The sequence below is a fragment of the Thalia democratica genome, chromosome 1 (genome assembly GCF_965202585.1).
Source record: "Thalia democratica chromosome 1, ktThaDemo2.hap1.1, whole genome shotgun sequence".
Taxonomy (NCBI): domain Eukaryota; kingdom Metazoa; phylum Chordata; class Thaliacea; order Salpida; family Salpidae; genus Thalia; species Thalia democratica.
Window position 1 is genome coordinate 71040382 of NC_139165.1, and position 23402 is coordinate 71063783.

At 25.5% G+C, this 23402-nt stretch overlaps 2 protein-coding genes across 2 annotated transcripts; both read left to right on the plus strand.

Annotated features, from left to right (window-relative positions):
* The first annotated feature begins 1422 nt into the window (after window positions 1-1422).
* LOC145846101 (uncharacterized) lies at window positions 1423-3522 on the plus strand. The gene is made up of 2 exons (XM_082953019.1): window positions 1423-1561; window positions 3202-3522. The coding sequence occupies exons 1-2, from the start codon at window positions 1442-1444 to the stop codon at window positions 3415-3417; spliced, it is 336 nt and encodes a 111-aa protein (XP_082809145.1). The 5' UTR covers window positions 1423-1441; the 3' UTR covers window positions 3418-3522.
* A 17692-nt stretch (window positions 3523-21214) lies between these two features.
* Window positions 21215-22737, plus strand: LOC145845965 (retinoblastoma-binding protein 5-like). Its single transcript, XM_082952933.1, has one exon. It carries the CDS (start codon window positions 21239-21241, stop codon window positions 22676-22678), a length of 1440 nt encoding a protein of 479 aa, XP_082809059.1. The 5' UTR covers window positions 21215-21238; the 3' UTR covers window positions 22679-22737.
* Window positions 22738-23402: the final 665 nt, after the last annotated feature.

Consider the following 23402-nt stretch of genomic DNA (forward strand, 5'->3'; position numbering starts at 1 on the left):
TTTTACTTAAGTTTAAGCTTTTTAAATCTGATACGACATCAACAATCACTGTATTTATTTAGACTTTAGTATTTATAATTATGTTCCAGTTTAAAGTATTAGTCAAAATACTATAATAAACATTTTTTACTTATTATAATACTCGTCTAAGCGTTTCATTTTAGTTTTTATAAAACACAACAAGGCACGTTATTTTATTATAAATCTTCTGGTTATAATGTTTTTACTTAGTGCTTAATTAAATTGAACAGTTGTGTATAGTAATATATATTAGATTTTTACACTAGTAATAGATTAGATGTAACACTTATTTTAAAACTTATCTTTGAGTTTGTTATATTAAGGGCATAGGGGGGTCACTCACCTTTTTCACAGTTTAGTCTTATTTTATTAAGTTGTAACTAAGCTATGAGTTTCTTTTAGCAGAATTTTAAAACTCAAAGTATTTTTGAAATAAAGCTGGTTGAAGTCAGAGACTACAATAGTACTAATCAAGACCCCTCAATATCTAGAATGACCTGTAAAGGGGATTTCCTTACTTTGAAAAAATGTTAGGCTAAACTGGTCTCAGTCAGGCTAAATGAAAAGAAATTTCGCGCACGAACCCTGTATTAATCTTACTCTTTCTTCCACAACAATGAAAGTATTTTGAAGGTCAAGCGAGTTATTTGCATCATATGTATTTCTACTTTTCCCTTTAGAAATTAATATTAAAGTAATCAAAAAAAAAATATCCATTTTAACTTATAAAATCCCTTGGTGGCACTCAATTGGCAAATATTCACAAGGTCAAAATATCAACACTGCAAACCTCAAAGTGTAATAAAATCATATCTGTACATTAATTTAAAAGTCATAAGCAAATAAGCAAAACAGTGAGAGTTCTAAATCTGGACAAGTTTAAGGAGATGGTATAAAAAGTCTTTTCTAGAGTTTAATATAGTGTTACATTTATGAAAAGGATCATGTTTTGAAAAATTTCAAATAAAATGAAATATTTTTAGTAATTTTGTTTTCAAATATATGTTTGAGTTAAATCTATAACTAAAAAGATACAAGTATAATAATGACTATAAAAAGTTTTTGATTACTTATGTTGACAAACTGAAAGTTATAGTAAGCATGTTCTTTTTTTTGTCTAATAGCATTTGCTCTCAACAAGTTGAAATCTATTAGTAAGTAAGTATATATTTTCTTTTGTTGATAGTATTTAAGTATTTCTTTAAAAAATATCTATTGAAAAAATAGTTTTAAACTTAATCTTTATCAAATAATAGGAAACCACACAAAAAATGTATTTCTCTATAAGGTATTACTAAATAAATTTATTTAGAATTTACTTGTCATTCTACTTGTCCAATACAACATAAGCTATTGTTTTAACTATATCAATAAAAACATATATTTTAAATTTTTAGCAACCTAAAAAAGTATAGTTGATATGATTGGTACTACTTATGCACATTCTTCTTCAAATTTAGTTGATGCTGATAACACTTCTCTCATAGCAGCCCAAGTAAATGTTCATGATATAACCCAAGTTCTGGATCAAATAACTAAAGTTAGTTTGTAGAAATGAATAAAGGTGTTGTTGGACTAATTATACTATCAAAAGTAAATTTTTAAGTTTTTATATTTAAGCTAAGAATATCATAAAAGCAAAAGGCTATTAACTCTTTTGTTAACAAATACATATAGTAAAAAACCTAAATCTTTTTGAAAAACATACATAGTTTTTAGATAAAATTAAGCAAGTGTAATTTAAATTATCTTTAGTTTGTCAATAAAAATTAAGTCATTAAGGCTATGCTTATTCATCTTTACTTAGTAATAACATCTATTGAATGAAAAGTCAGCAATTATTAAGATTTATATATTTTTAGTTGTTGTGTACTATATTTTGTCATAAGATTTTAATTATTATGCTTTGTATTTTTATTGTTTAAAACATTTTTATGTTTAGGATCTTTAGACTAATGTAATATTTAAAAACACACTTTATAAAAATAACAATAAAAATTAAGCTTACCCATAATGGAATTATTTATGACAAATAAATAAATACGACCTTATGTTTCTGTCAGTATAAATCCCGGGTCAGCAAACTGCAACTGATGGGCCAAAAGTCACTCACAAAGCCAAAATCAGCCGCAAGGTAATTTTTAGCTCAAAACATACCTTGTTGAAAACAGCAACAAGAAAAGTTTTTGTAGTTAAGACTTACAACTAGGATCTTCATTTAATAACTACTCATTACTAGTGCTCTAGTATTAATTAATTTATCAAAGTATTTGTTTAAAGTAGTGTTTTTATGTTGGTCACTAGAAATAATTTTAAATAACTGGGGCCTGCAAATGACTTTTTAAAGCCCGCGAGGAAGTTTTTCTAGGAAATTGACCCACTCTTTATAAAAGGGTGCCGACCCCTGGTATATACATAGTAGCTAAATTATTTATACACTGTAACACTTGTGTAATAGAGTTTGCTACTATATCTACTGAAAAAAGCATTTAAACTATTTATATGTTTGTGCATTACTTTTAGTGTGTGCTTTATTAGTAAAACTTAGTAAAGTTGTTTCACTCACAAACTGTAAAAAAGGGTTTAGTTATAGGTACTGTTGATAAATTTATTGAGTTAGTAGTATGTCGAAATCATTGAGTCAAAAGCAATTTTATCTAAGGGGCAAGTTTGGTTTTTCCACGAGTTGTTTTCTTTATTTTATATAATACAAATATGTATAAGTTTAATATTACTTTAATTTAATTTGACAATTTAAAATACTGAAAATTTATTAAAATTAATATTTTTGTATAAATTCCTTAATGCATTTTTTTTATCTTCAATGATTCAAAAAAAAAAAACTAAAAAATATATTAAATTAAAACTATATAATTAATAAAAACAGTTTTTTTAATTAACATAAGACAAACATTTTTTTGACGAAAATAAGTTATTGACTGCATAAAACTTATTATATTTAAAACAAAAACATGGCTGTTAGGCATTAGATAGTATTAGACTTATAAAACAATTCTTATAACTTATTTTTATGGTTTTAATTAGTTATTTTATATTATGAATTACCTTCTTTCTCAAATTTTTTTTTAAGACGTTTTAACTTATACTGATACTTTTTAATATATTTGTCAACTAAATTATCTTAATATGTTATGTTTTTTTTTTTTTATATTTCTATAGAATAGCACCACAACAAAAAACTTGAATCAAACTCAAAGAGAAATGGTCAGCACTGACTCAAACCAAGTAGCAAGTATTTCAAAATCAATAAACAACATTTCATTGTTAGTTGAGCACCTTTCTTCGCAAGAAGCTGCTTTGTCTAAGAATATTAAAAAACTAGATGTTATAAATGAAAAAATGAAGTTTTGTGTAAATAAGGACACTAATTTTTGAATGACACAGGCCTACTATTTTTCACGTTTTGTTTTTGAGAATTAAAACTTTAATAGCAACAAACAATTTTCTTGAGATTTTCTATTTTGTTATTAATTTTTACAAGTGGTATAATTTTAACTCAAAAAGTTCTCTTTGTTTGATACAGTTTAATAATATTAAGAAAGTTCATTTCTTCAGTATTACTTGTTGTATGTTTTCATGATTAATTAGCTCTTTTTAATTTAGAAATATTTTTTACTTTTTCTAGATCTATCATTTTAAATATGTGTGTTAACTAACATATAATAATTAATAAAAATGGTTGATACAAAAAATGTAATACTTGGTAAAGTTTTTTAAAGCTTTGCAGTTTATATCAAAAACAATTTTTCTTTATACTATGACATCTTATTAAAAGAAAAAGTTTTACAATTAAAAAGCAAACTAAAATTGTTTACGAAATTTTACCTTTAAACTATACCAAAATTTGAAACGACTAAGTTTATTGGTAATTTTTTTTGTAATTTATCTTGATTTAAAAATGTTCTTACAAAATTTTCTTGCTTTAGATTAAGCTTTCAAAAAGATTTTTCCATAATCTTTATAAATGTTGATTAAAATCAGTTGTGGGCAATATCATTATTTTAACGCCCCCATAGCTTGATAACTACTGCTTTGGATTATTTTTTCTTCTTGTTTTGGTAACTAAATTTGCTATAATTTATTTATGTTTTTCAATGAGCGTACAATATACCAAGCTTCATTTTAAATTTGTTTTAATTAAAAAAACAATTTCTCTACATTAGTGTAATATTTAAAAAAATACGTGTTTATTTGGATAAGTTGGTAACAACTTCAGGGTTGCCAAAAAACTTGGAATCCTGGAAAAATCTGAAGTTTGATATTTTAGGCATTAAAAACAGGAATTCGAACAAAATTCACTAAAAAACCTTAAATTTTAAACTATTTTTACATGTAAGTAATGAGTTTTCGATCAGATATGAAAAATGTATTATAAAGATAGTTTTTTTTGTAACATAAGTTTTTTAAAAGAAATTCTAGTGTCTTTTCAATGTTTTCATGGTATTTAACACAGGTTTTCAACTTAAATTTAGTTAAAAACTTAAAATGGACCAAAACAAAGCTCCTTTAAAAACCTGAAAAAAATGTTTTTTGTTTAAATAATTGAGTTCTTTATAACTAAGCAGTTAGTTTATTATTTTATGTAACAAGTTAATGTGTATACTTAACCTCTTTATAGTTTTTTCAAAGTTGTTTAAATTTAAAAATTAAGTTATAAGAGAGGTATATGCCAAGATTAAGTTTACTTATTATTTGTATTTTTTGTTGAGTAACTTGAGTTTTTAAAGTAAATAAGAGTACATTTATTTGTTAGAAATTTTATACTAAATGATAAGAGGAAATATTTTATACAACAGATATATAGTTTACTTTTTTATGTCTTTTTTTACAGTTACTTAAGTATGTTCTATTTTAATTGATTTTAAATTTAAGGATATTATATTAAATAGTTTGGGTAGTATTTTATTAAACTAAGTGAACAATTTATATAAGTAAAACTGATTTAGAAAAGTCAGGAAAATTTTGGTAAAAAGTCAGGAAATTTTTCTCAGCTTGATCAGTGGCAACCATGCATGCATGTTCTTAGTTATGAAAAGTATGTAGTTTGTTCAAAAAAAAAAAAACTCTACATTTATTGTAAAATAAAATTTTACTTGTTTCTAAATTTATATTTATAAAAAGTAAAACTAAATTTGCTGTTATGGTATTTTTTGTCATAGTTCTATTGAAAAAGTTTTTAAAATAAATTTATGATGTAATCAAAGACTATTCGTATATAAATTTGTACAGCGAACTAATAAGATTTTTGAAATCCAACAAACTTATTGTAATTTAAATGTTTAAATTATCAAATCAGATGATAAAAAGTTACAAAAATTTTTGCCGATTATTATATATTACCGTACGAAGTTTGTTTTTACGAGAAACAGTTGTGTTTTAAACAATTTTAGAGTTTTTTTCTTAATCATTCCTAATCTACTAAAGCACTGTTTTAAAAACTCTAATATAAAAATTTCTAGTAATCTTATGTCTTAGCTAAAGTAACTTGATTGTAAATATTGGCTTTTTATTGATAATATGTATTTTTATTTTAAAAGTCATATTGTATTATATACTGAGATATTTGTAGGTGTAAGTTTTAAATATTAAAGTGTTGAAAATATACTGACTTTGTTATAGAGATTCACTTATAAAATGCACGCAACTCTTAGAAATTATGTTTATTCCGGATGAAGTATTTTAAGATAAACTTTATTATGATTACAATGTTGCCAAAATATCCGAAGTTTTACAACTTAGGATGAAAAACCTCGAATTTTGAACAAAAATCCTCAAAATTTATGGAATTTTACATGTTAAGTAATGAAACTTCAACTAAATTCGAAAAATCTAACATCAAAAAAAAAAATTATTTTTTCATATTATTTTATTTTTAAAATTTTGTGAAAAATTATACTTTATAAAATTTATATTGTTTTAATAAAAAACATTTTAAGTAGCTTTACAGTATCTTTTCTATGTTTTTATCCTATCTAGGACACTTTTTAACCTTAAACTTAGTTTTATACTAAAAATGGACCAAAAAAACTCGTATTTTTAAAAACCTGGGAGAAATTTATAATTTTCAAAATACTTTTGGCAACCCTGTAATTATAAAATATAAAATAAAGTTAAGGTTTAATATTTAATAGTTGTAGGAGTATCTAAAGCAGTGGTTCCCAACCTTTTTGATGCCCCGCACCCCTAAAGTCTCTTAATTTAATCTCGCACCCCTAACACTATGTGCTATAATTATTTGTTAATAATTTGATTATAAAATCACTCATTTCATTAATTAATAATTGTATTTTAATTTTTATGATAGTGTACTATATTAACAAAAATAAATTACTTGGATATTAAAAAAAAAAAACTATATTCGAACAAGTTTTATCTATTTTTTATAAGGTAGAAAACATCAGAACTCACTCTTCCCTCTGCAACTATAAACGTCAAGCAAGTAAGTTTGGAGCTCATCACTTGTCATTCTACCTGCTCATTTTTAAAATAACTAAAAAAATTAAATAATTTTCAATTAAACGAAAAAAACAAATCTATCTTTATAAAAAACAAAAAAAAAATCAATTAACATTAAGAAAAACTAATCTTATACATTTAATAAATAAATCCTAAATTACACGTCGTTATACTCACAAGGTATTTTAAAAAATTATTAAAATTCTATTCATACAATAATATTTTGAAAAGATTAAGAACTCAATTTTAAATCTACTCTAAAGTTAATTACTTTTTTTATCCTGTTTATTGTATAAAGCTTTCTTAAAACGTGGCATTTTGTTGCTGATGGAAATTCGCATGTCTGCCTGTGCATTCAACTTTTTTTTTTTTTTTTTTTATTGACAAAAGAGTACTAAATGCAAACTCGCACAAGTAAGTCGTTGCTAATGGAATGAGAGTACTTAGTGCTTTTTCATTAAGTTTTTGAAACATATTCATTGAACACACAGAACCAGCAACTTGCATGTCTAAGTCATGTTTCGCAAAAAAAAATTCATGACACATTGAAATATGTCTTTTGCTTTTCTTATCTTTGACATGATTGAGTACTAATTAAATAAACTGTATTCTAAGAAAAATAAAAAGGTCAATTACTAAGACAATTATTTTTCATAAATTTATACAAAAATAATGCTTCAGCCTATGACTTCGTCATTTAGTTTTTTAAGATTCGAAAAAATATTAAAAGTGAGGAAAAAGCACTAGAAAATTAATAAACATTAGGCTTAAACTTAAAACTAAACTTTTTATACATTTTGTTATGAATATATGTACTTAAAAAATAAAAATCATCTGTTTTAAGTTAAGCTTATTGAATCAAAGAGTATTTATTAAAAATGTTAAATATTTCATCAGAGAGTAAAAATCTCCTTATTTATCATATAAAAATGAAAAGCCATCTCGCACCCCCTGGAATGCTGCCTCGCACCCCCAAGGGGTGCGAGCACCCCTGGTTGGGAACCCCTGATCTAAAGCAAATATTTAACGATAATCAGTTTGACTCATTTGTTAAGAATAATTGTAAAAGTGTTATAGTTTAATTGTAAAATGCTAATTAAACAAAACATTATACAGCTGAGATAATACTACAATTTTTTACGTATTTGTCAAAACTTTTTTATTTACTAAATAACTTACTTAATTTCATAGTGTTGTTTGAAATAAATTTGAAGATTAAAGTCACTAAAGCAAATTAAATTGTTTGTATACTATATTTAAAACAGTTAGAATCTTATCTGCTTTGAACTGCAGTTAAAAATTTCAACATAAAAGATAAAAAACTGAAAATGTTAATTTTATGTGGTTTTATAGTCCTTTCAATTTGATAATATAACTTTTTTACTGTAAACATTTTTTATAAAACTGTTGCAATATAAGTCTTTTACTCAATATATGTTTGTTTTAATGTAAAAAAAAACAATTTAATGGAATGTAGAAGTTTATAAAATTACACAATATTTTTTAAGAAGAAAGGTAAAAACGATTTAAAATTTGAATTATATAAAAATTCTATAAAGGCTTGTTAAACATAAACTCAATAAAAATTTTGAAAACAAAATTAGTTACAGCTTTAAATAATCAAAAAGCAGAGTCGTTTCTGGAGTTTTTCAACTTGCTCTCCGCAGAATCACTGAAAACCGTGGCTTGCTTTGAACTTTCCCTTGCTTTCAACCTGTCGTTGATGTCGAAGCACTTTTTGAACTTCACCAAAAAAGCGTTTTCCGCCTCGAAGCAAATGACCATGGAGAAGACGTTCAGGAACAAGTTGACGTCCCACACGCACATCCGGAAGCTGACCGGGGTGGTGTGCGGGGACAGGAAGCCGTTGACGAGCCAGTCAAAGCAGTCCGACACGATGCTGACGATCAGTCCGATGAACGCGCTCTTCACCGCCCGCAAGACCCTCGGGTTCTTCTTCTTGCGGAGCGCGATCTGCGTCTGAAGCCTTCTGAGCGGGCGGTAGAGCAGCACGAACATGCACACGTTGATTATTATTTTCAGAGCCAGCGCGGAATACTTGATGACAGTTGAAAGCAGTTGGCCTTGCTGGTGTTCCAGTTTGTAGCAGCCGAGGTACCTCAGCTGGTGCATCTCGTACTTTTTGGGGACGATGTAAGCCACCAAGTAGGCGATCGAAGACACGTTTATCAGAGTAACGAGCGCCTTGAGCACTGTTTTGATGGCGTCGGAGTCTGTTGACTTGACGACTTGCATGCTGTACAAGAGGTGCACTCTGTACCAGAAGAAAATGTTGGTCAGGTAGAACGCAAAGCAGTAGATAACAGTGCACGCGTCTACGTAAACCTCGCAAGCCAGGCTGCTTTGCATTTTCAGCATTTCAATTTTGACGATGGCAAGCTCGGCGTACCTCACTGTGAACGTTAACAAAGAGCAGAAGCAGGCGAGCATGGCAGTGTTGATCAGCCGCTTTGAGATTCTTTTCGAATCCCTCCTTCCTTTTTGTTTCTTCTTCAAACGAGCCAAGGACCATATGATCATGCAAGTTAGTATCCATACGACTGTAGTCGCAGTGTATCCGATTCCGGAAAAAACAACATGTGAGTGGTGCAAGTGCGTCTGGTAATTAAGTGTTGATGCAGTAATACTTGAGTTGTTTGGCTTTTGAGTCATCATTAAAGTAGTATTCATATTATTTTTTTTTGTTCTACGACTAGACAACTATTAGTTTTTTATGATTTAAACATCGTAAAAACAATGAAAAACAATACTTAGTACTAAAATTTGATAACATTTTAAAAACATAGATTAAAAAACAACTGTAAGTATTAAAAATTAAAGCTATAATAATCAGAAAAAATATTCGCAGGATAAATTGTTATGTTTTCTTTTCTCTAGTTAAGATAGTATAATGTTTTACAGCATTAAATTTTACATAAGATTAATTGTTTTTTTACAATCTGACAGGCATTAACTTTCAAATTGTAATGAAATAGTCCTTCTTTTATCTAAAGTTTTATAAACAATTAGTAGTCCATTATCTATACTATATAGGATCCGGATTGGATCAAGCTGCTTTTGTTAAAAATAATTTGATTTAAAATTATCCGAATCTAATTGATTTTAAAGAATGTTAGTTATTTTGTTGAAAAAAAATTCTAAATTTTGAAAACAATCACACTGGTTTTGTAACAAAGCTTTCTCTAAAAGATAAAAGGAAACCAACAAGCATAAACAAACTTACAGTGTTTATAATATTATTGTTTTTTATTGATTTACATTGTAGGTTTACAAACATTATAAGTATTTTCAATGAAAACTATATTCCTTTTCAAAATTCATAAATGTTCGGTTGTATCAATAAAAATAAGTGTTACTAAATTTAGCAGAAGTAAAAGTTTCTTTTTGAAAATTGTATTAATATACGGTTTTTTATAAAAAATTTGGTTTAAAAAATACAACATTGCGTAACAAAACATTAAAAAAAAAAATATATAAATAAGTCAAAAAAATATCTGCAGTTAAATAAAAACTATATTAGTAAAGGTTTTGCATTGTTTCCAGTCTATTAGTAAAAAGTTTCTCTTTGACTTGAGCTAGATCATTTGTTTAGTTCTTTTATTAATTTAGTTTGTGTTTGGTAGGAGTATTAGTAAGGCTTCTCAAAACAATCCCAAAAGATGTATATTGTTAAGTTGTTATAATGTTGTAAGTTACATAAAAAGTAGCATAATTTTTTAAGCAAAAACAAAAAAATAAATAATTCTGAACATGATATCAGGTAAAAGCTGACAAAATTTCTGAACTTTCTGATTTCTAAACTAAAATTTGTTTATCTAACTTAGTTTATATGTAAGCTAGATCATAATCATATTTTAGGGATACGCAAAGTACGGCCCGTGAGCCAGATCTGGTCAGCGGAGCAAAAACCTTTGACGTGTGTCGTACTGTTTAGCTTGAAAATAACTTGTGCAAATCAACTACCTTTAAACTTTTTCATAACAAATGTTCTAAAGTTTGTTTTTCCGTACGCAGTAGTACTTTAAAATAATAATTTTAAAACATTTTTATGTTTAAAGTTTTCAAAATAAAAAGTAAAGTTTTCAATTCTTACGTAAACCACCGATAAATTTTGTTTTATTAGGCCTGGCCCGCAAAACGCTTTCAGAAAAATCTGATCGATTTACTAGAAAAATTTCTCACCCATAATATAGGTATTAAACAAATAAAAGAATAACTTCGAGGTGTATATTAAAATTACAAGTCTAAAAAATTTGATTAACTTGACCCGACCAAATCTCAATTTGAAAAAAAACGAGTTTGGTAGATCATTATTAATAATTGAATTAAGATTCGGACAAGCAAATTATCACTCAAAATGCGCACCTTTACACAAAAGTTAGTTTACTATGAACAACAGTTTTAATAAGTAGTGAAAATATTTTAAAATGTAATCTCATTTATTTTTTCAAATATAACTTTCGATATTTATTCAGACTTTCTTGTATGTTAATTATTAAAGAATTTAAAAACTTAATAGATGTAATATTCTTCTACAAAACTAATTATGCAACTTTATTTCTTAATGGCTAATTGTACAAAGGTTATGAAAACCTTAAAGACTACAAGCTCTAAGGTTTAAAGTGTGTAAAAAATTATGCAACTTAAAACTTTTAATACTGAATAATATTTATAGTAGTTATTTTAGATCCTAAAAAAATAACTAATTACAGATTAAAACAAAAGTTTTTATTATAACTGTACGTAAAACAACTGTGAAACTAATCAGATGAGCAATCTACAGCCAAGAAGTTAAAATTTGATTTCAAATACTTATATTACACAATAAATCATCACTTCTTTCCTGTTTTAATTTACACATTCACTCATAAACCGTTGGATAACCTTTGAAAACTTTAATAACATACTTAAAAAAGTTACAAACAACATCTGGTTAAACAAATTAATCGAATGAACTTGTTAAAAGTTTCTGCGACACCTCAATAAAACTTATTTAACCACTGTGTTCGACAGCCTGTTAGCGAATAGCTAAATGATATGACGCATTAAAAAGGTTGATCAAGTTTACTAGTGAGGTAAAAAGTTCACAAACGGGTAGTTAAGCTGTTAATTTATATTTTTCAGAATTACTAGATATCTTTTGTAATGTATATACTTAAACTCCAATAAACTTTATAAAGTTGAAAAAAAATTGCAAAACTAAAGTATAAACAAAAACATATTTCAACTAATGTCACACGGAAACATTATCAGCTGTATCTTAATGATTTTGCTGTATCATTGTTTATAAAAAACAAAGGAACGATATCATCATTCAGGTTTTATGAAAGTCATAAAATATAGTTTTAAAACCTTTGAAGTAAATCATTAAACATAAAAAAAAAGTTTAAAGAGCTAAAATATTATTACAACTTAAAATGAAAGGTTTAAAAAAAGAGTTGTGCAATAATATGAAAAATATTATTTGATTTATTACCTTTTTAAGGTATTTTCTGCTTACATTTGCTTTATTATTAACATTTTATTAATATACCAGAACTTTAGAATTTAAAGACTTGTCGGAGCTCTTCATGGTTCATCTTTATTTTTTTTTTTCAATAACTAAAACTTTTACTTTAAGATTATTGTTTTCGTTAATTTTTTATTTTCCTTATTTATTGCAAATTAACTTCCTTTAGATTTTTAGAAGTACTAATAATTCTATTTAAAAGTTGACGTAAACTAAAGTTTTCTTTTCGTATTGACCGTTAAAAATGTAAAAAAACTTAATTCTAACTAAAACATAATTCAATGTATTTTACAAATAAAAACAAGCTACTGCTTAAATATTTTTTAACAAAATTTAAGTTTTTAAAGATGTACACTAGTCTAGATATTTTTATAAAATAAATACTAAGTATTTTTAATAAACACGTTTCCTTTTTTAGAAAATGAAAGAGTTGTATAACACTTTTTTTCAACCTTGTAGTAAAACTTTTCTCTTGAAAATAAACTCTTTTGAACTTTTTAGTAGTGTGTCATATCATATATATTTTAAAAATTGACAATTTATCGGAAACAGGTGATTTTGAGATAAGCTTTCCTACATCAAAAATATAGAGTAAATGTGTTTCCGTTTATAAAAAAGTATGGTCTGTATACTATTCAAGTTACTTTTACGAATTCTTACTAATATTAAAAATTTTTTATTTTCAATAACTTTCTAATTCTTATACTCATCAATATTTTTATCATTTAATTATGTTTTAAATGGTTTGAAATCAGTGTTAAAATTTAAAAAAAACAAAAAAGATAAAAAAAAAACAATACAAACAAGATTAAAAAATAACATTTTTAAGCTTTACAAAATTCAACTACTTTTCTCATAAAAAAAAAACTTCAAACAGAAATAAAAATTTTAGTAATGTTTATGTTAGTACAAAAACAATAGACCATTCAACAATTCTATTCTGTATATGACTCTAATTTGATTGTAATACAAATGGTTCAATATAGGTGACTACTCAAAACAAACTTTAGCTTGTGGTCAGCTACGTATAAGCGCATCGGTCATTCACATTTTGGTTACTTTGCGGTTATGACGTGATAGTCACATGTAAATCTTATTCTACTTTCAAAACAAGTTGAAAATACGTTTCAACCTTTATATTGATGTATAAGAAATAAAATGGTTAATATGAAATAATAAAAACTTGAACTTTTTAGTTTTATGGAAAAATAAACTTTTCAAGCTGTAGAAGCATATATTTTTAAAGGAATCATAAGAAAAAAAATATTAAGAGAAGTCACAAAGAACGTTAAACAATAAACATTTCTTATTATTTCAATTTTATGTTGAATATTTATTATCACTCAATATTTTTTTTTATCTTTTGATATTTGATAACTTTCTGTTTATTACCAAACAATTAATTGTTTTTAAAGCTATTAATGCTGTTAAGTTAAAAAGCTGCATACTGTTTATAGTCGCGTAAATATGTTATGAGGTTTTTTAGAAACTTTAAATCAAAATATTTCTGTAATGTAAACAAATTATAAGAGGTAATATTTTGAAAGTTCTTTTGAATTATTTATCATTGGAATCATAGCTTAACATAATAATTTTTATAATCTACATTGTGTTGTGTCAATCTAACATCTAAATACAGGGCAGGATTTTTTAAAAATCATTCTCTTCTATTTAACTTTCATTGAGTTTATTAGTTTTTCATTAGGTTAGAAAGTTTTATACTTTTAAGATGTTTGAAACTAAGTCAATTTTTTACTGGTTTAACTTTTTATTACCTAAAAATACCTACATACTTACTGGTTTAAATTTTTATTTTCCATTGAAATTTATTCATTAGTTCACTAAAATGTCTAAAAACTAAAATAGTAAAGTTCGTTAAAATAATTAAAATAAAGAATTCTGTAGTGCAGGGGTCGGCTTAGTTTTACAAGCGACGGACTAGTTACTATACAAACTATTTCCCATGCAAGATTTTTGAAAAATAAAAGTTAAAAAACTTAAACAGATTAAAAATTAGATATTAAAAAAAATCTTTAAAAGCAAGGTTGTAAAAAAAGATTAAAAAACACTACTGTTTTCTCAAAACTAAACTAATATCTATTTGTAAATGTTTTAAAGTTGATGTTTTGCAATTGTTGTTTTAAAGCTTAAAAATAAGTCGTGGGCTAGAAGAAAAAATGTTTTTTGCTATTTGCAGTTTCCAATTGCTGCTATAGTGTGCATAAAATACATAAGAAAAACACATAATATGTTATTGACCAAAAAAGTCCGATTTTTAATTGAATCAGACACCTTTTTGGCTTCTTATGTGACTTCAGGATTTGAAACACTTATTCAATATTAGAAGTGCTTTTTTGAACCATCTGTTATAAGAGCTTTCACTAGAATTTTAACTTAAATCACAACAATAGTACATTAAAATACTCATTTTTTCTTTACGATGTTTACAGTAAATTAATAAAGTTTTATCAAACTTTAAGCACTTGTTTAACATTTTATATTTATTAATGTACTTAACAAGTCGTTAAAATGTTTACTTAAACTTTTAATTTTATCCACACAGGACATAACTACATTTCACTCATTTATATTTTATTAAGTTTGTTGTTACTCATTTTTGAAAAAAGCGTATGTCGTGATTGAATAACGTGATTGATGAATTCATACATTTGAAGAACTACTTCAAAATGACGTATTTTTATAAGGTTTATGTATAAAAAAAAAGTATAAAGTACACAAAAATTTTATAAGTCTGAAAGTTATACAGTTTGAAAAACGAAACTTTCATTCAAAATTAGCCTATCAAAAGTGTTAAAAAAAACTAAAATAAACCATTTACATTTGAGTGAATTACAACTCGAAGGGATTCTTTTTTAATTTTTGAACTTTTAACCAAATCAAATATTGTTCTTATTTCACAACATTATAAAAACCGTAGTTTTATTTTTTTTTCATCAAATTGTAAAATAACTTTTCACGTCTGCTATTAGTTTGTATTCCAAAATATAATTTATTTTTGATTTTAGTTTTATTTTTAGCGAAGTTATTTTAACTTAAAGTAATTAATTAAGTAATTTATTTTTATATCATTGAATATGTATTTCTATTATTTAACAAGATAATTACTAACTTTAATTATCACTTTATTTTTAGTTTATTATGTATACAGTTTTTTTTTTTTCACTATAGTTTCACAATGTAAAGCAAAATTTTTACATTGTCAATAAAAAGAGGACTTTGGAATACTTAGATTTTTTTACTAAAATAAAAAAATAACTGGGTATTTTATTAAGATTTAGCAATTTGCTTTACTGGTTTTGTCAAGATATTTAAAGTTAAGATATTTAAAGTTTGAACATTTATATGTACCTGAGAAATTTAAGATAGTTATGTAGTAAAAAGTGTCTAAAAGGTATTACTAAAAGCTCGCTACTACATAAAAATACTCTGATATCGAAAAAAATTGTGCAATCCCAGTGAAAAAAGTCTAAACATGTCCAAAGTACTATTTATATAAAATTAATGTAATACGCCGTTTTTATCGATAACTTCGTTTTTCTTAAGGTAGGCAAGTAAGTTAACAACTACATATTTAGTCATTACTGTTGACAAACCTAAAAAAAAAATGAAACATTGCTTTAAATGATTTTATTTTGTCTAGTTGTGAGATTAAAATCTTATCTTGGACAACTTTTTTTTTTAAGTACAAGTTATTATTATAAACAATTAACATAAAAAACTAAAGCGATGGGTTTAAAAAAATTATAAAGTAAATGGATTATAAATTAATCACAACACTTTTACATAAAAAGTTAAAAAAAGCTTTATGTAATAAAACTATTGTTTATCAAACGACAAAAAATAGCGATTGAAATTTTTGGTCGTAGAACCTGGTGCACGAAAAAACCTTTGTTTATCGAGTCGCACACCACTTGGATACCTTTTAATGTTATTTCTAGAACTAAACAATGTTTTTGAATAAAAGTTATGCCCAAAACTACTAATTTTTTTTCTAAATAATTTCTATCGTAGTTTATTAAGAGTAATGTTTTGAACACAATAATTGAAATGAAGAAACGCATTTTTACTTTGATGGAATGTTTTGGCTATTTTATAACCTTATCTTATTAATGAAATAATAAATAATAATCTAAAAAAGTTAAACTTAGTTAATTGTTAAAATAAAAAACGTTAACCTTTTTTGCATTGACTACAACTAATTTTAAAACACAATACTATTTTATAGTAAAACAAGTATAATTTTTTTAAATAAATGTAGAAACAGTTTTATGTTTTGCAACAATAAAGTTATAAAGTAAATTTATATGAGATGATTCATATACTTATTGTTTAAACAGATAGGTGATTAATATGTTAAACTTTTTTCTTGTTATATAGAATTTGTTGCTTTTTATTAACTTTGTACATTGAAGGAAAAACTGTGTTTTTTTATTCTTTTTTAAACTAAATACAGTCAAAATAAAAAATGTTTTACTTAATTTTAAAATGTTTAGTTTACAATACCTTTATTGATATTCAAAAACAAATCGCACAAAATTAAAAGTTTAGTACGTTACAAAAAATTAAGGTTTTAAATATAACTACAAAAAACAACAAGTTTAATAATATCAATATGTTTAAACAGTAGTACTTTTTTTACAGTTTAAAGTTATACTTAACTATATAGGTACAACATAATATGAAATTAAACCTTAGAAATAAAAACAAGTGACCTTATTAAAAAAAAAAAGAAATGAACCTTTTTTGTAGCCAATAACTTATTGACTATGGCGTTTTGCTGCTCATAAAGTATTAACAATTTTTCAAGCTACAGAGCAGTTTTCTGGCTATTTGACGCCGTAAAGATGTTTATATTTTATACGTAGCGAAACGTCGTAAGCAGTAAATTATTGCCTACAAATCCAGTTATTTTATACAACTATTTATGTTTAAAAAACTATAGTGTATTAATCACTGCTGCTGCTGGTTTTACTAACAGGAACTTTAATATTAAGAAGGTCACTCATTTAAAGTTTTTATTTTTGATCTTATGGAAACTTACACAAAACTAAATTGAAATAAGTTAAAACATGTTATGTTGTTGTTTAACTATTTTTGTACCACCTAATATTTATAAACTTTTTAAATATTTCTGTTAATGTTGGCTTATTAGCAAAGTCATTATATTTTGTTATTAATGATGGAACAAAACTGCTTAAAAACATTTTCATTTTGTTTTACACGGTAGCTGAATTTTTTTTTCAATACCTAATAACTTAATTTTTAAGTTTCTGTATAATTTATTGTAGTATTAATTATTTTAAACAGAAACATAATAGAGTAGTTTTTCTTTTTTTGGCAAACAATATATAGTTATTTGCCTTAACTAAAAAATATTGCTCAGTTAACTGAAATTTAAAGAGCTTGTTTAAATAAAGATGCGCAAATTAAATGTTTTATTTACTACCTGGTTTCGGTGACTAAAACTTGCGACCTTTTCAAGTATAATAAAATAACAGTATAAAAATATTTTTTGGTGATTTAGCTTATCGAAGTTTATAACTTCGTCTAATGCTTGAAAAAAATTGTTTTGAAAAAGATGTGTTTGTAAAATATAAGTAATTCTGTTTTATTAATTATACTAAAATAAAAATATTTGATATCAGCCATCTATCTCTGTTAAAAGACAGAGTGGTAAGTTTAGTATGCTTTGAATAGGGGAGTTTTGTGAATGCTCTTTTACAAAATTGTAGATGTTTTAAAATAAATGCAGTTAAGATAAATACTCTACTCTAAAAATCAAAAAGATAAATTTGAACACTCATTAACATGGTCATTGGATCTCTGAGAAAAAAAGATAAGTTTTACTAAGATTACTGAGTTAACTAAGATCCATTGTTTTTTTCTTATATTCAAAAAATTCAATTAAAATGAATAATACAAATAAAACTTAAAAAATAACAGAGTTTTCACTTACTCAGGCTAGTTGAAAAAAATTAAAAAACTAACAGTTTTTTAAAATTTGTTTTAAATAAGTTTGAATGAATTCTGTTTTAATTTTTTGATATTTTATACTTAACTCACTAATTTGAACAATATATAGGCTTTCAGAATAACATGACAACGTTTCATAAAGTTTTTATGTTAAAATAAGTATCAATCAACCTTGTTTAAAATTCCCTGTTTTTGATATATGTTATTCATTTTGAAAATTTGTATACTATTCAAATTTCAGCTTAGTATTGTTTTGCTAACAGAAAATATTTATAGAGTGCCTGTAGAACATAGATGTAATAATATTAATTTGATGAAGTTTTTAACCAAAGTCTAAAATTTTAATACTTATAAGATTTGTATTTCAACTTCTATATGCATTATTAATTACAATATATATCTTTTAGATATAAACTATTTAATTTTTTTTCAGCAAATGTCCATTAGTCTCTATTAAATAACTTTTAGTAGGACTAGATGTTTAAATTTAATTTAAGATATATTTTATGCTCTACTTTTTGAAACTTAATTAAATTTAGGTTTGTATTAGAAAAAAATGTACTCATCTATATTAAACTAACATATGTTTCTGTGTTTTAACAAGTTAACACACTTTAACAGAGCTCTGTAAAAATAATTACAGTAAACAAGAAAAGAAGCTAAAGTAGGTGTATATGGTATAAAAGATAATTACTAAAGATTATAAGTTGATCATAGATATAATATATGATGTTAAATCCGACTGTTATAAAACTAAAATATTTGTAATGATTAAACATAAATTACAATAAAAGTAAAGTAAAATACAAATTACAGTAAAAACAACAAAATATAAACTACTTAGGTTAAAGTCCTAGAGATACAAATGCAAAAAACTTAATGGTTGTTAATTATACAAAAAATTAAACCAATATTTACCTCATAATATTATATTCTAAAATATTAACAATTTAAAATTCATTTACATTGCATTGTAATTCAGATGGTTTATCTTTATATTCAGAAAAAAACAGCCAGACACTTTAATTAAACATAGCTTTCACAATTAAATTAGGAAGTTATGTTATAAAATCTATCTATTATAAATAAAAAGAAATGAAATAACAAACATTAGTTAATGAATTTATAAATAAAAATAATTAAAGTTAAAGTACTACAAAATGCTCTTTACTTATCATTTAATTATAATATAAGATGTTTAAAGCTATAGAAATTTTGGTTAATATAAACCTATATAAAATTAGTTATGATTAAACTAAATTATTATACGAGTAAGTTAAAGTACAACTTGTGTTTTTATTATGTCCTTTTTCTAAATATAATTTTCAATGTTTAAGCTTACTTGCTAAAGGGTAATATTTTTCAGTCTTTTGATCATATCAACTATTTTTTAAATGATATCATAAACTAATACTGACTCAGGCTGGCATTTTTGCCCCAGTGAGTGGCAACCCTCTATAGAGTTAGATTTTCTTATACCATTTTTGCTATGAAACCTAAAGTTTGAGAAATTTTGGAAGAAACATGAATTTTGAATAAAAATCATTTAAAACCAGGAATTGAAAAAAAAAATTACATGTTAAAAAAATAAAATTTAGGTTATATACCAAAAATATATCACATATACAATATATTTTTGTATTTTTAGATATCTTTATTATAAAACACACTGAAAGTAGCACTACAGTATATTTTATATACGTTTATACTGTTTAAGACATTTTTTAACCTTAAACTTGGTTTTATACTAAAAATGGGCAAAAAACTTGAATTTTAGAAAACCTGAAATAAATTTAGAAAACCTGAAAAAAATTAGAAAAATTATATGGCAACCGTGTTATAACCACTTAAAAAAATCAATTCTGTGTAAAGATGAAAAACTGAAAAATGCTTGCTCCCAGTTCTGCATGAACAGTTTTATATTATTTAGTTTTCAATGCTTGGTATTTAAAAAGTTTTTGTACTTTTTCAAAAGTTAATTTCATAGCATGTGTACTTTTTTATTAAATAAATTATATAATTAAAAAAACATTAGAAGTAAATTTTGTGAAAAAAGTGTATAGATTTTTATTTTATCCAAAATACTTTTTAGTAACTTAGGATAGTTTTTTTTTTTGGTTTTATTTTAATTTATTAATTAATTTTTATCAACAATTTTAAAACAAGATAGAACATTATGTTAACCTGTCAGTTCTCTAAATTATAAAAATATGTGAACAGAAGGCAACTAAAAAAAATACTTGGTGAATACTGGATTAGACAGTGAATATATTTAATTTACAAAAATGATTTATTTTTTTGTGAGTTCACTTAGTATAATAAATTAAATAAATTAAAAAAAAAGTTATTCAAAAACCTTGAGACAAAGATTTTCACTAAATTCCTAAACATTTTTTGCCCACTTTATAAAACATATGATAAAAAGAAATGAGAAAAGCTAACTAAACATACTTATTTGCGAATTTACTCATTTGTACAGCAACTAGTAGAAGTTAATGTCTCTTTTAGTAGATAGTTATTCAACTTTAATAAAGTTTGAATTAAAAAATTACATATTTTAATTTTCAACAAAGAGTTTTTTTTTTGAAAATTTAGTGTGAAGAATATCTCATTGTATAACATTATTCAGTTAAAGAAAATTAACTATCTTTAAAGATCATAAGCATTATTATCATACATATATAAATTATCACCATTTAGCTACATAACTCTACATTACATAATAGGAACCCTAAAGTTAAGTAATCAAATGTCTAACTTTTTTCTTTGCAAAAATAATTATTCTAACGTGGCTAGGCACATAAATCCATATATTAGTTTTACTGACCTGTTTTTAGAGGTTTGATTTTACAAATTAAAAAATAGAATATATGTTTTAAATGTAAGTTTAATTTGCACATAAGTAAGCAAACACTACAGCATAAAAGTATGTTATTTTTATTTATTAACTAAGGGAAAAACCTAAGACTTAAATCTCTTAGTAAGTGTTACATGTAGTAGCACTTTTTCTTTAATTAAAAAATAAAACAACATACAGTTTGGTGACTAAACACTCATTATAAATAAAAGTTTTATAAAATTGTTGAATGAAAAGCATTTACGGTGTATTTTTTATAGTTTTTTACAAGTCCTCAATTTTTTTAAAAATCTCAATATCTTTTTTTAATCTAATTCTTTGTTTTTAGACTAAATTTAATAGAACTAATATTCCAAGCCATGAATTTGCACTTACTTGGTTCAATTGGACAAAATTATCCAGAAGAAAGTGATGGTTACTTAGACACTGGCTCCCATGCAGTTTTTTCTCAGTTCAACAGGTACGGCACCTTGCTTGCTGTTGGCTGCAACGATGGGAGAATAGTTGTATATGACTTCATTACAAGAGGAGTTTCCAAGGTGTACCAGGCTCATACTCACACAATAACCTGTGTCAGTTGGTCCCGTGGCTGCCACAAGATGATTTCTTCATCCATAGACCGCAAGGTAATTATTTGGGATGTCTTTTCTGGTGAGATCGTTCACTGTTACTCTTTTGTATCTTCAGTTACTAGAGCTCAATTTTCTCCTAGAGACCCTAATGTAGCTATTGTTACACCTTTGTCTGGACCTGAACTTATAAAAATTGAAACAGGAGAGAAAATTGACTTAACTAAAATAGAGAAAGAAGTTTTTCCCGATGAAGAATCTAGCACAACTGCATCCTTTGACCGCAGAGGTGAATATATTTATACAGGAAATGGTAAAGGCAGAATAACAGTGATAAAAACATCATCTCTAAAAGTTGTTGCATCTTTTCGCGTCTCAAGTGGACAAACTAATATCACTATAAGAGATATTGAGTTTGCAAGAAAAGGCTCTTCTTTACTAGTAAACACCACTGACAGAGTAATTAGAGTTTATGATGGTAATGAAGTACTAAAACACGGTAAAAACAGTGGGGTTGAGCCTTTTCAAAAAATCAGTGATCTTGTTAATAAGTCTACGTGGAAGAAGTGTTGCTTCAGTGGAGATGGTGAGTATATTTGTGGTGGCTCTTCTAAAAATAACTCATTGTTTGTTTGGGAGAAGAAAACAGGCAGTTTGCTTAAGACTCTGAACGGACCTCGCGGTGAACAGCTAACTGATGTAGCCTGGCACCCTTTCAGGCCAGTATTGTGCTCCATTTCAAGCGGAATAGTTGCTGTGTGGGCACAAAACCAAGTAGAAAACTGGTCTGCTTTTGCCCCTGACTTCACTGAGTTGGATGAAAATATTGAGTATGAGGAAAGGGAGTCAGAGTTTGATGATGAAGATGAAGACAAGACTGATGTTGAAGAAGAAAATGTGGAGCCGGAAAAGGAAGAAGAAATTGAGATTGATATTGAAAAAGTTGATCCAATTAGTGCTCACTTGAGCAGTGATGAGGAAACTGAGGACTTGAACGCTCTCAAGTACATTCCAGTTGCTCCTGAAGTTGAGGAGCCGGAGCAGACAACCCCTCAAAATGTTGCGCCTATTGGTGATCAGATGTTTCAAGGCCTCCGTCCACCATCTCCAACTTATGAGGATGACAACTTTGATGACTCACCTCCCCATAAAAAGAAGAAGCGCATGGACAAGCAGCAAAGTGTAAAAAGTTCCAAACAGTTTAAAAAAGAGCCCATAAAAAAGAAATGAGGTACAGTTTATTTAGATTGTTTTTTTTTATAGTTTGTTAGAGATGATGGATCTCAATGTAGTCAAAGGAACAGTAACTTTAAAATAAATATGTTTATAAGTTCTTGTCATATTGATGTTTAAATAAAACTTTTGGTGACTTTAAAAGTAAGTTTTACAAAATAGGGTTATTAGTGTTTATTTTTGTTTCTGTTTTATTGTTAATAAGTATTATAAAGTATTCTAGTTTTAATTCAACATAAATCCATTAGAAAATTTTAGTTATAGTCATAAAAATTATTTAAATTATAAATTAATCTGAACTTTTGGTGTAACATTTGAAAATTAATTTAAGTCAGAAAAATTTTGTTCAAAAGTTTGATTGAAAATTTAAGTACTTTGTTTTATTTACATCAAATTTTGTCAAGTTTAACCATTTAAGACTAAGTTTTTTTTTTTGAAATTGAAGTATAATATTTTATACTTATAATAAGTTTTCTTTAAAATACTTATTATATTGAGTTTTCAATTTTCATATTCAATATTATTTTTAATAAAGAATAGGTTCAAGTAAGTAAATGTAAATCTTATCTGTTTTGTTTTATATTAGTATGAGCAACTATTTGTTGATTAAAAATTTTATTTGCATAATGAAGTAAGCTATTCCAATTTCAGTAAGTTTATAAAGTTATTTGAAGTATTTTTTCATTTTGTTAAAATTTGTACATGTAATTACCTAAAAGCA

What these genes read in the sequence shown, in the direction of transcription:
- LOC145846101 (XM_082953019.1), top strand. Translation starts at nt 1,442, where the DNA reads ATGATTGGTACTACTTATGCACATTCTTCTTCAAATTTAGTTGATGCT. An exon ending in TTCTGGATCAAATAACTAAA is followed by an intron (nt 1,562 to 3,201) that starts GTTAGTTTGTAG and finishes ATATTTCTATAG; the next exon opens with AATAGCACCACAACAAAAAA.
- LOC145845965 (XM_082952933.1), top strand. Translation starts at nt 21,239, where the DNA reads ATGAATTTGCACTTACTTGGTTCAATTGGACAAAATTATCCAGAAGAA.